Genomic DNA, 14,078 nt, shown 5'->3' on the forward strand with positions numbered 1-14,078 from the left:
GGAACTGGCCAGGCAGTTGAAGTGGCTCGCCGTAGACGAGCTCTGCTGGGCTGGCTTGCAGATCTTCTTTCCAGGAACTCCGGATCCCCATGAGTACGAGTGGAAGTGATTCAGTCCAACTCGATGTGTCGTGGCACATTATGGCTGCCTTCAGCTGGCGGTGCAGGCGCTCCACCATGCCGTTAGCAGCTGGGTGATAAGCAGTGGTGTGAAGATGTCGGGCGCCAATCATGGTAGTAAGAGCCTTGAAGAGGTGGCCCTCAAATTGGCGACCACGGTCGGTAGTCACTCGCGCGGGACACCCAAATCGGGCTATCCATCCGGACACGAGTGCAGCTGCGCAGGTTTCTGCAGTGATGTCTTGTAGTGGAATTGCTACAGGCCATCTTGTAAATCTGTCAATGACAGTGAGGCAATATCTGTAAGATGAAGATAGCGGTAAGGGTCCTACGAGGTCGATGTGGATGTGGGAGAACCTCGCAGATGGGGTAAGGAAGGAGGAGAGCGGAGCACGGTGTGACGGGTAACTTTACTTGTTTGGCATTTCATGCATTGCCGAGACCACTCTCTACAGTCTTTGCGTATCCCTGGCCACACAAATTTTTGTGCGACCAGCCGTGCTGTAGCTGAAATTCCAAGATGATTCCAGTTGTGGACTCTGTCGAAGGCTTGGCGTCTGAAGTTTGGCGTGATGTATGGTCGCGGTGGATGGACGGAAGTATCGCAGAAGATAGGTAAGTTGCTGTGTACTGTAGACCTTTTTTCGAGTTGCAAGGCCGAGCCACGCAGAAGCAGATTTTGCAGTTCTGGATCATCGTCCTGAGATATTGCAAGTTTGTCGTAGTCAAGTGCCACCGCGAGTTCCTCCACACGTGAAAGAGCGTCCGCTACTACGTTGTCTGGTCCGGGTATGTACTTAATGTCTGTCGTAAATTGGGATATAAAATCTAAGTATCGAAACTGTCTTGGCGAACAATGCTGTTTGCTGGTAGTAAAGGCAAAAGTTAGCGGTTTATGATTCGTATAGATGGTGAATGACGCGGTTTCCACCATGTGTCTGAAGTATTTTATGGCCTCGTAGACCGCTAGAAGTTCTCTGTCGTAAGGGCTGTACTTTTTCTGCGTAGGCGATAGTTTACGGGAGAAGAACGCTAGAGGCTGCCAGATGCTGTTCTTTCGCTGTTGTAACACTGCTCCAATAGCCGTGTCTGAAGCGTCAGTGACAATTGCTAACTCTGCTAAGTAATCTGGGTGAGCAAGAAGTGCAGCGTTAGAAAGCGAAGTTTTGCAGTCTTCAAAAGCTTTTAGAAGCTCCGGTGTCATGTCTACTGGATGAGAGCCTTTAATTTTAGGTCCCTGTAGTACCGAATTGAGAGGCGCTTGGTGTTGGGCAGCCTTAGGGATAAATCTGCGGTAGAAATTTAGCATCCCTAGAAAACGACGCAGCTCTTTTACAGTTTGGGGAACGGGGAACTCTCTTATGGCTTGTATTTTCTCATCCAAAGGTTTACTTCCAGCACCAGATACCTCATAACCCAAAAATTTGACGACCTCCTGTCCAAATACGCATTTTGACGTGTTGATGAGTACGCCATATTGTTTAAGTCGCTCGAAGAGCTGGCGTAGGTGCTGTTTGTGTGTTTCTCTGTCAGGAGAGAACAGGATAATGTCATCAACATATCCGTAGCAGAAATCCAGGCCTGATAGAACTTCGTCGATGAAGCGTTGGAATGTTTGAGCCGCGTTTCGAAGTCCGAAAGTCATGAACGGGAACTCAAACATTCCGAATGGCGTCGTGATCGCCGTTTTTGGAATATCCTCGGGATTTACAGCGATCTGATTGTACGCTTTTACGAGATCAACCGTAGAGAAGATGGAGCATCCTGACAGCTGGTGGACAAAATCTTGAATATGTCGGATAGGGTATCGATCAGGTATAGTCCTGGCGTTAAGTGCTCTGTAGTCACCGCAAGGTCTCCAGCTGTCATCTTTCTTTTTTACCAGGTGAAGAGCAGAAGACCATGGACTCTCTGAGCGTCGAGCTGTACCAGCTGCCAACATTTCCTCGAACTCCTTCTTGGCTGCCTGAGAACGAGCTGGATCTAGAGGTCGTGGCTTACAAGAAACCGGCTGACCTGGAGTGGTTCTAATGTAGTGCATCGTGGAATGTTTCGAGGCACCACGCTTGCCTGCAGGCCTCGTAATTTCGGGGAACTCGCGTAGAATCTCGTGGAACTCTGTATCTCCACTAAAGGCTTTGACGGAAGAGATGTCGTCGATAGTTTCTGCGTTTTCTGAAATTGCGGCTACATGTAGAGTAGTGATACCATCAACCAGACGCTGGTTTCTGCAGTCGACTAGCAAGTTGTAGTAGCTAAGGAGATCTACGCCAATGATGGGCTTAGACACATCAGTTACCGTAAAACTCCATGAAAAATCGCGACGAAGACCGAGGTTGAGATGCAGGTGAATAGGGCCGTAAGTGTGAATAATACTGCCGTTGGCTGCGATGAGATCGTATTTGGATTGAGTGCAGGGCGTCTTGACGGCTGAACGTGGAAAAACGCACAAGTCTGAGCCAGTGTCTACCAGGAACTGCATTTTTGACACACGATCGGTAATGAAAAGGCGGCCTGCGGTTGGCGGGCAGTCGTTGGCCGCTACTTCCGACTGCCCAGTTCGTTTCCCGCCTGGAATGTGCAGGGTTGTCTGCATTTAATCGCTTTGGAGCCATAAGTGTAGTGGTAAAAACAGTATGGGTATTCTGGCGGTGGTTGTCGTGGCGTCGAACGACTTCGGAAGCGGTTCCTCTCGTATTTAGATTCTGAGCGAGCACTATTTCTGCCGTTTCGAGATGTAAGGGCGGCTACTTGTCTAGTTAGCTCACTGACTTGTCTGGTAAGCTCCTCCAGCGTTGAAGACGAAGCGCTGCCAGAGGAAGTAGTCGCCATGGAGATCTGCGGTGTGGTAGGGGCGATTTCGTACACTTTGTCCGCCAGCTCCCCCAGCTTTTCTAAAGAAAGGTCTGTCTGTGAAGCAATCACTGTTTGTATGTTTTGAGGTAGACCGTTAGACCATATTGATTTTACTATATGCGAAGGTACTGATGGGCCTGCTAAATCCTCCAAGTAGCGTAGGAATCGTGAGGGTGTCCTATCTCCGAGCTCTTCGAACATTAGTAATTGCTTCACGCGTTTCTCTTGTGAAGCTGACAGGCGTCGTATAAGTTCCGTTTTTAGTTTTTCATATTTTTCTCTGTCTGGAGGACGAATAATTACGTCTTTCACTTCGACGGCGACTTGGTGGTCCAGTTGTGCTACCAAGTAATTAAATTTGGTTTCGTCGGCACTGATGCCAGACAGGCTGAATTGGCACTCCAGCTGTGAAAACCATAGAGCCGGCTCTTCAGGCCAAAATGGGGGCACTCTTACGCCAACGCGTAACACTTCGGCGATTTTGCGGTCGTCGTTACTAGGCTGACTCATATTGTGGTTTATCTGCGCGTCTTCCGAGTGTGGTATCAGCTGGGTCCGGAAGGTGCTTCTCGTTGTCCTTACTCGGGGTCACCAGTGTAAGAGTGGTCGTAGTACGGTAGCTTCTTGTTCTTCGGTAGCTTCTTGTGCTTCGGTAGTTCGTCGGTTGTACCTTGTTCGTCGATCGCTTCTTGTTCGTCGGTTGCTTCTTGATCTTCAGTTGCTTCTTCCTGCGTTGACCGCACCTCCGCTAGCCCTTATAATGAGCGCGGAGACTCTCAACAGCGCGATGCAGATTTTCGTTGCGTCTACTGTGGCGCCATCTGTCATGTATCTGTTTCACTGCCACCGCCGCCATGCGATTGACGGTCACGTGGGTAAGAGCTTGGCGTTTGAGTGGCGCGCGATGTGCACGCCACAACTTAAATAAACAATGATAAAACGCAACAACGGAACTGTGTATTTTTTATTTATTTATTATTAGAAATGAAAGTAACATCTCGTTATAGAATAGCCTGCATTAAAAACCGGCCGGGTTTTGAACTGAAAAGTTGACATTGAATAAAAAGAAATAAAAAAAACATATTTTGTAATTAAAAATTAAATGGACACTATACCGACCAGTAAAAGATGACAATGATATTTGCAGTTGCACTAGGAGTATATACACCAATACCTCACTTTGCGTCGTGGTTACGTTCCAAAAAAAACACGACGCAAATTGAAACGCCGCAAAGTGAATTAAGATTTTCTATAGCAAACCACTTAAAGATCGAAGATAGGTTCCAGGGTTACGAAAATACAACTTTTTAAAAAGAAAATTGAACAATGTAAACATTTAAAAAACTCGTAACATATAACTCTGCCTATAAATAAATTGGAAAATATTTACCTTTTTTGTAACCAGAAACAACACGTTAAAATTAATATAAATTTATTATTCTATTTTAAATAAAGCACAAACAACGCACTACATTACAACACAATACGACATTAAAACTAAACTCCAAAATTATCAAAACAAGGTGAAAATAAAACTGTATTAAAATTGCGTTGATTTTTAGTTAGAAAGGGAATCTCCGAGTTTTGATGGCATGGCACAATTAGAAACAAAAGTGTGGCCATCTTTTGGAAAAAAAAATTAAAAAAAATTAAAGACTCGAACCCAAAACAACGCAACCTCGAAAACTTAACGACGCACAGTGAAAATTAGTACTAATTAGGCAGCGACGCAACAAAACGCAAAACGAAACGACGCAAAGCGTGGTATTGGTGTATATGCATTTTAGTATTTCTTTAGTTAGGCTGACATTAGGTTGACGGCAGTCTTCCCACCGTCTTTCTGGCAAACTCACCGCAGTCACCAGATCAGATCCCTGTGAGCAAGAAAGCCCCCAAACCCTGCCGCAGCAAAGACCTGAAGCTGAACGACAGCTCCTCCGACTAGAACTCCGGTTCCTAGTATTTAGGCTCATTAGAGATTGAAGTCAATGGTCACATAGTTGAAGGCACGTTAAGGGAAGCCTGTGTTTTGTAGTGGGCCTTTATTTGTATAAAGTTATTGATATAATTTTGTCCATCGTACCAGCTACCTACTCGTATCTATCAAAATTTTTAATAAAAATATATCTTATTATCACTTCTTTGTTGTCTGTATATATTCAACTTTGTACTATGTAACTTATACAAATTAACAACAACACATACAAATTAAATTTTGTAGTTACTATGTCGTGAAATATCTAATAGACCTATGCGTAACAACGGATGTACATCGGCAGATATATTGACGTTGATACAATGCAAATAATAAAAGTAATATAAACAAAAGAAAGTTGACGAAAAAAATTCAAAAAGTATTCTAGAATTCTATTCAAATATCTACACACGCACACGAACTGCACACATACATATTAACATATATATTTATTAGTTGCATATATGGTGACACAGCTTATAAATTAAGTTTTTTTTTGTTTATTAGTACATTTAGAAAGCTGGCGGTTTTAAAACAATTTATAACTAGTACAGCTGCTAACAACGTTCTAAAATTAAATATCGTATATTTTTAAATAAAGTACATTAGTTTTACAAGATCTAGCGTTTTCAAACATAACTTCATTATCTAAAAGTACATATAAACATTCTTAATATTTTTTCTTTGATAGATGGATGCCCAATGCAAGTAATATACTTACAGTGGGCGACCATCGGCTGGAAAGATAAGGAAGTTGGAATGAGACAACAAATAACTTCTGACTGTACAAAATCTGCAAGAACAGATAATAAATAATAATTAATTTTAAAACGTAATTTAATTTAAATTAAATTATTTATTGTTTCTGTAGCCATTGATTTTTTGATAGGTTATATCTTATATTAAATCATGTTGAATTTTGTTGTACAATCACAATTTTCAAACTTTTACACCAATAGCTAATAATCCTATATAGACAAATGAACAAAGCGATTTAGCTCTCAAGCGAACTTAAACATGTCGTTTGTCCACTTAGTGGGAAACCTGCCCACGTCGTCATTACCATACCTATTCTTAATGTATTGTAATTAAAATTTATTCTATAATTAGAACTTCAATCGATGTAATAACAGATTTTAATCAGTACGTCTCCTGACAAAACCGTTAACATTGGACGCATAGTGCTTTGAGCGAACGGCATTCAATATCGGTAATTGACAAACCTATTCAACGTCTAGTCACTTTGTTCTATTAAGCATGTCCATGTTAGACACATGATGATTGAAAATAGATGTAATAGCTTTATAGGTGGAAATTGAATTAGAAGTCTAATAGAAGTAAGAAAATGACCAATATGTAGCCACTTCCGCACATGCAGTGGTAGTCGTGCAACAAAGTGCACCGCCCGCCAGCCCGCTGATAAATGCGTATGCGGCGAACAATGCGAGAGTGAGCTCAGTCCGTCGCCAAACACATTTGGCACTAATCGGTGTAATTTAAGTCCTGAAGATGACCCGTGGAGGGGTGAAACACGTGTTGAATGATTTAACGGTGGCAGTTGTGTAATTCGCATTCTTCTCTGGAACGCGCTCCCCCTCGATATCAGGATGATCAGAAATCGTTGCGCGTTCAAAGCGAAGGTCCCAAAGCTGTTGCTTGCCAACTGAAGCAATCATCACGATGATTGGATTTTATTATTTATAATATTTATATAAATAGTATATATAGATATTTAAATATATATACTATGGTATATTTATATATAATTATAGTGAGTAGCAGCTACTAGTACATTTATATAAGGTGTTTTATGTGATTATTTTTTATCTTTTACGATATTACTTGTTTCACCTTTATTAATTTACCTCTGCACTGCCTAACGTTAACTGGTAGAGAATACCTTTGACATTAAGTTTACCGTTACACATAAAATGTATAAAAAATTTTTGAATAAATAAATAAATATTCTCTTACCAAATAAACGACCACAGACCAACAAGTTATCTGCAGGATGTCTATCTATAAAGTAGACAGATGATTTTGTAATTGTCGTCAGAATAAGCTGGAAGCATGCCATTTCAAACGATCCTATTGGAAATCATTGGATCTCTGGTTTAACAACCAAGTTACCTTCATCCAAGCCCTAGGATTGATGAACATATGTCTCCCTCATACATTCCCAAAAAGATGGATTGGAAACGACATATATCCAGCGTATTCTGATGATCCAAAAACCACTATTTATAATTAATATTTAAAATATTAAAGAAATACTATAATGGTTTTCCTAATGCCCCAGGTGTGGGAGGAGATGGAGAGCCTGATCCCAGAGTCGGATTCCATCAGCGCCGGCTGGAGTCGCGAGTATCCAGGTGTACGTGCACGACGACTGTGCGGCGATTGGAGCGCAAAGTTGAAGCTGCTCCGCTACCAGTCGCGGGGCGAAGCCCTAAGGCTGCGATTCCGAACCGATCACTCTGGTCATTACGCTGGTTACCGCGCCAAAGTGACCGTCGCCGACTGTAAGTATACAATTCAAAACAAAATAGGGCCCACCATCATTTTGCCCCTTAATTTATGTGCATACATGATTATTAAATTTTTACAATTAGTCGATGTTGAATTAGGGTTTTACACATTAAGTAAACACAAAATAACGTTTGAATTGTTTAATTTTATCGCAATACACTCAAATACACATTTTTAGAGAAAATGAGCACTAAGTAGACTGTCAATAAAAACTTTTATAGTCACTGTTTGTTTTTAATAAACTTGCCGGGAGCTTTTCTTTAGTATCGAGTAGGACATCCTTTGCTTCGTATGCACTCTCTGAGTCTATCTGGAACACTCTCAATCAGATGAGTGATTTTTTGGTCGGGCATTCGTTCCCAACAGAGTTTCAGCGCGTTTATGAGGTCCTGTTGGCTGTTAACGTGCCTATGGGTCTCTTTAAGAATTCTTATAAAGTATATTTACTCTGTTCTCAAATGATGCAGTGGTAGAAAAATGTAGTAATGTATTAAGAAAACACAACCCAAAGAAAACTGTGTTAAAAAAATAGAATATGTAAATAATAAAATAAAGAATAAAAAATGTATCTAGCCACTTAAGAGTAATAAGATGATGGAAGGAAGGCGATGAAAGCAAGAAGGAACGAAAGAACAAAATGAAAGATATTGAGATGGAAATAAGGTAAGAATAAAAGAAATTAGGAAGTATGACAGTGAAGAATAAAGATGAAAAATCTGAAGAACTTATTTGTAAACAAAGACCCTGATCCCAACTAATTATGGGTACGAGAGACCTCCAATAGTTGGGACCATAAAAAAAACGATGCAGTGGTTTAACTTCTCTCTATTCCTTCATTATTATCATCACTACCATCATTTTAGCCATAGGATATCTACAGTATGATATAGTCTTCTCCCATAGATTTTCAATAGAAACTTTTGGAACCAACCTGTATCTCCCGCTTTCTTAGTAAAGAAGGTTATCCACCTTATGAACAGCCTGCGCTGCGCTTGTACCTCTATTACTTACTTATATCAAACACTTCCCTTTCTTACTTTATCTCTTACTTGAAAATCTACAATCGTTAATAATACTTTACTACTTTGACCTTTTTACATGTCATTCTATCTCATTTTCGAGGCGTTCTACTTTTAAATTAACCGTTATATGTTTCAATAGAAAGGTTCGAGACTTTTCGATGATTTTATCTTAAATGTCAACGTAATATCTCTCATCAAAATGTCATCGTTATATATATATATTTCGATGTATGTATATTTATTAGTAAATACTCGTAGATAATACAGATTTACTAAGTAAGAAAAGGACCATTATTTAGCCACTTCCGCAAATGCAGTGGCAATAAATAAATTGGAAAATTATATACCTTTTCGTAACCAGAAACAACACGTAAATATTTATTTAAATTTATTATTCGCTTTTTAAAAAAGCACAACACACTACATTACAACACACTACGTAATTGAAACTGAACTCTAAAATTAGCAAAACAAAGTGAAAATAAAACTGTATTAAAATTGCGTTGATTTTCATTTAGAAAGGGAATCCCCGAGTTTTGATGGCATGGCGCAATAAGAAACAAATATGTTGCCATCTTTTGGAAAAAAAAAGAAAATTTATAAAAAAAAATGAAGGCTCGAACCCAAACAACGCAACCCCGAAAATCTAACGACGTACAGTGAAAATTATTATTAATTAAACAGCGACGCAACTTCGAAAAAACCGAAACGATGCAAAGAGAGGTATTGGTGTATATGATTTTTACAAAAAAAATGATAAATAAAAACATGTTGTCACTTAATAACATGTTATCCTAAAATTCGTAATAGAATTTATTGCAATGCACATTCGTTGTGGTCACTTTTATAACAACATGGTATCCTAAAATTCGTTTATATAACAGAGTTTATTGTAATACACATTCGTTTACGAGAACGAAATTCCAACTTCAACGCATCCGAGTTTCTTGTTCCATTCGTTAGGTCCGCACATCTCAAATGGAACACGCCGATGCCCAACATACGAAGTTACGATTGGATAAGTTACATGAGAAACAATAGACTATCGCCGCATTGAAATATATTTGTGAGGAGAAAACAATGTGATATTAGCCAACACTGCATATCGCGTTTTAAATTGCACACAACACATAGGCTGGAAATTTTTATGTAGTTTATTACTGTGTATAATTAAAAAATACGCTTTTTACCCCTTTATTATAATAAACGATTGTTTCTTTTTTAATATTTTCAACACGTCACTTTACACACGTACTAACACATGAAATAAAACTATTTCTTTTAAGCAAAAACAAGTGAATGGAGAAAGTTAGCTATGGATAGATACATCTGTCTTTACTCGAGATCTAGTTCCGATCAATGAATGGGAATGTAAAAGATATCGAATAAGATAAATATAAAAATAAATGAATACTTACATGAAATCAAAACATTTTTCGAATAGGCTAATACAAGCACTTTCGAATCATTCAACATAAAATGTCGTTGTTATCCCTGCTATCACTCGGAAATCAGTTCTGATGAGAGCCGGTGACAAACTCAACAGTTGCTATTTAATGAAATCAGGCGTTACCTTGCGGAAGTCCATCCTAAGTAACATAACTCCTGAAGATGCCCCGTGGAGGGGTGAAACACGTGTTGAGTGATTTAACGGTGGCAGTTGTGTAATTCGCATTGTTTGCCGCATACGCATTTATCAGCGGGCTGGCGGGCAGTGCACTTTGTTGCACGACTACCACTGCATGTGTGGAAGTTGCTAATTATTGTTTCTTTCATTACTCAACAGTTGCTCTTTACAAATATAGTTTTATAAAGAGTGTTACAATAATTAACTTCTTGAGTGAGCATCAACAACATTTAATTCAACACATTAACAGATATATAGTATTCTTGGATATAAAAATATACTTATTTTAATAATATATTGGTTTTAAAATTCTTCCGAGGCATAAACGTTTGTGGTACTATTGTACATACATATATCTTGTGCGATATATAGAATATAATATCATGATTAAATTCAAATAAAACATTTCTCTATCTAGTTCTTGTTAAAAAAAATACCTGGAAACACTGGAAACTTTTAATAGTAACACATTTTAGAAAAGCGGGTTGGTTAATGACACGGAATGGAAATGGTGAACGAAATAGGAATGTCGCTTCCGTATTCCTTTGAACTCTTTGCGGCGGCCAGACTCATCGCTACGTAACATCTTAGACAGCTTTCTTTCTTTTCTGTTCCATCTAGTTACAATGCATGGTAATAACAAATTTAGAACTTTGGATATATATAAACTTAACATGTACGTTTGTTGTATATTTTCGAAGATTTTTAAAACGTTAACATATACCTTTTACAATTTACTATATAGATAATTGTATATAGTGTACTAACTGTCTACCGTTCTCTTTTCAAATGTAATGAATTATTAAAACATTGTTATCATTATATCAACCATAAGACGACAACTGTTGAACATAAACCTTCGTCATATTTCCAAAAGAACCGATCGGGTGCAACCTTTATCGAGTATCTTTAAACAATCTTAACACTAAATAGACTGAATCTTAGCATATACTTATATTTCCCAGAACCAGTCGAAATGACTGCTTTGTAATATAAATACATTTAAAAAACTTTTAAGTTAAACGGTTTTTTGGTACCTATATTGTGGTGGTTGTGGAAAAATATGTACCTAGTCCGCCATATTGGAACGGCGTCCATCTTGAATTTTAAATTTTGACATAATCATCGTGTTTTACTAGTGTAGCCCTTTCATTTGATACCAATATTGAGGGGGTTAAGAAAAAATATGTAATTCGCCATTTTGTATCGGCGGCCATCTTAGATTTATAATGTTATTGATTTTATTATATTGTATTGTCATCTAAATTAAATGTGTGTACCAAATTTCAGATCTATCTGACAACGTGAAGGTGCTTAAATTTCAATTTCTAATTTTGACCCAAACAAATAAATTCCGTACGGGTCGAACTAAATAAAACCGTTTAAAAACTATCAAATCTTATAATCAATTATAGTAATTAGCAAATATTAAACCGTAAAACTTGCATTTGTCCGAGCAGTCAAAAACACTGATCGGACAAATGCGATATACATACAGTACATATGTATATAGATAATAAATAAGAAGATGAGATAAATGTAACTATTAATAAATACCATTATAGAATAAATAAAAAGTCATGACACTTTAACCCTTAATAGCCTAGAGTTTTAATTTTGATACCCATCTTTTAAACCGAATGTTCACATTACTATTATTTTTTTTATAGGTTGGCTGTACGAATTTTACTGTTTTATAATATTCTTTCCGACGAAATTAAAAAAAAATCTATTTTCCCTTCATCTAGACTCTCAAGCAAACACAGTAATATTAAAAAAAAATCACTTTCGTAAACAGGCTATTAAGGGTTAAAGAATATATATATAATATCCTTTTAAATATACAATTTTTTTTGTAAGTGAAATTTTGAAACAGTCAAAATGTCTGCATTAGGCCATCTAGTGTTAAAAAGGGCGTCTGTTCTTTACGCAACGCCCCGTACTTACCTCACCGGTCTGTGGTCTTTAATCCAGAACTTTAAGACCCCCAGGTGAGGACTTCTGCCCGCTATGTGGCTTGCTCCCTGTTTCATCAATTCATGTCTTGGAATTGGCAACTTCAAGAGGCATCTTAAAGTTGCCAATTCCAAGACATGAATTTATTTTTGTTAACTATTTTTGATTCTATCTCGTAAAGAAATATCCCAGTTTTTGCTTATTGAACTTCTTGAATATATTAAATTGTAATTCAGAGACATTATATGAGATTGCATTGTGATACCGTATACATTTTCTCACAAGTGAGACAGATTATATAAAAAAGAGAAAGGTATATGTTAGTGAAATATTTATACAAGTTTTTCCATTACAAATAAAAGGAAACTTTCACACAATGTAAGCGTAAAGCAAAACTAACACATGCAAACTTTAGCTAAAAGGGATTTCCCGGACCATGACTGGATTATGAACGTGTAACAAAAACTTTTTTCTATTATTTTTTTTTCATAGAGAAAACTAAAGCTTAGTTCTCATTTATTCTCTCAAAAAGGCTATGTTACGATTAGAAAATGGGCCGTGAATACAAAAAAAACATTGTACTGTTGCTTGTTTTTATTTCTCGTGTTCATATTCAGTGCATATGTACTAAATAACTTCCATTAACATCAAGTGTGCACTCATAAACTTCTTTAACGTTATCTCTTATAGTCTATAGTTACTTTTTCTCTCCGTTGTCATCGTATGTAAAAGTAAAGTGTTTTGTAAGTATTGTATGCGATTTAATTAAAAAGCAAAAATATTAATGATTTTCGATGTGAAAATAGCTTAACGATTTTTTGTTATCTTTTACTCGCGTTCAGTAATATTTAAAGGATTAATATAAATAATTTTCAATGAAATAATAACATTTCATTAAAAATTCTGTATGTTTGGAATCAAATACACAGAATTTCATAATTATTACAAAAAAAAATTATAGATGTATAAAATTACTCATTATTTACTTGTTTTTGCAATAACAGTTAACATTTACGTTTTTTTTTATTTTGCACCCGTTTCTGCATAACACAATGTTTAATAAGCTATGTTACTCTAGTCCAGAGTTCCCCAAACTTTTTTGTGTCGTACACCCCTTGCCATGTTTTTACGTGTTGGGTAGACCCCCTACTTACCTGATATTGATTTCCTGTAAATTTACGAACGAAACGAATGAACGTATTGGTCCCACATTCGTATTTATAGAGTGACGAATTGAACACGTCAGTGCAAGGTAGCGAAGCTCTGGGACTGCGTCTCTCAGGTTTTTACAAGTTCAAAATATATTGCGACCACAAAGCGAATACCAACCTACATATGTCATAATTTTTTTATTTCATAGGTACTTTTATAAATAATGTAGATGTTTTGATATTATAAGAATTATAAGAATCACTGCTCTAGTCTCTTCTTAAACTATTTCCTAAATTAAATCTTACACTATTTTATACGAAACTATTTTTTTCACATCACAACGTCCTAACAATATTTATTTTTTAACATTACGATTAATGCGACCACTTCCTTATTCCTACTCCATATTGGCATCCTCAGGTTGTGCGCCAGTATCTGTGTGGTTGCCGTATTCACGTCGATGAACCTTGTGATCTTGAGTCTCGTCCGTGTATCTCGACGTGATATTGCTACCACCGCATGATGGACACTGCTATACAGCCCAAGGGTGTCTATTGATCGACGAACAACAGACACCTTCGGGCTTCCGACTCTCCATAGCATTGACTAATTAGAGGTAGAGAGTGTTTCACTCTTTAGGGATATTCTCCGCAGAGTAAGGACGAATATATGCCCTCGCACACCTTTTTATGGCATATACCACATCCATCAGGTTCCTGTGGGTGTAACAGCTCCTCCTTCTACTAAAAGAAATTACTACCAAGTAAATATAAATAAATAACTTATTCAATACCGCCCACTTTTTACTTAGATATAATAACAAAAGTTATACTAGGTTGATT

General features: G+C 37.5%; 1 protein-coding gene across 1 annotated transcript in view; it reads left to right on the top strand.

Annotated features, from left to right (window-relative positions):
* Positions 1–14,078, top strand: part of LOC137919542 (uncharacterized) — a 246,820-nt gene that overhangs the window by 190,011 nt on the left and 42,731 nt on the right. The window contains exon 11 of the mRNA XM_068762634.1: positions 7,250–7,472. Coding sequence (XP_068618735.1) covers positions 7,250–7,472 — 223 coding nt within the window. The remainder of the gene's footprint in view (positions 1–7,249; positions 7,473–14,078) is intronic.

The sequence above is a fragment of the Battus philenor genome, unplaced genomic scaffold (genome assembly GCF_028537555.1).
Source record: "Battus philenor isolate CCGP_79_NKW_IND1 unplaced genomic scaffold, ilBatPhil1.0.hap1 SCAF_16, whole genome shotgun sequence".
NCBI classification, from domain to species: Eukaryota; Metazoa; Arthropoda; class Insecta; order Lepidoptera; family Papilionidae; genus Battus; species Battus philenor.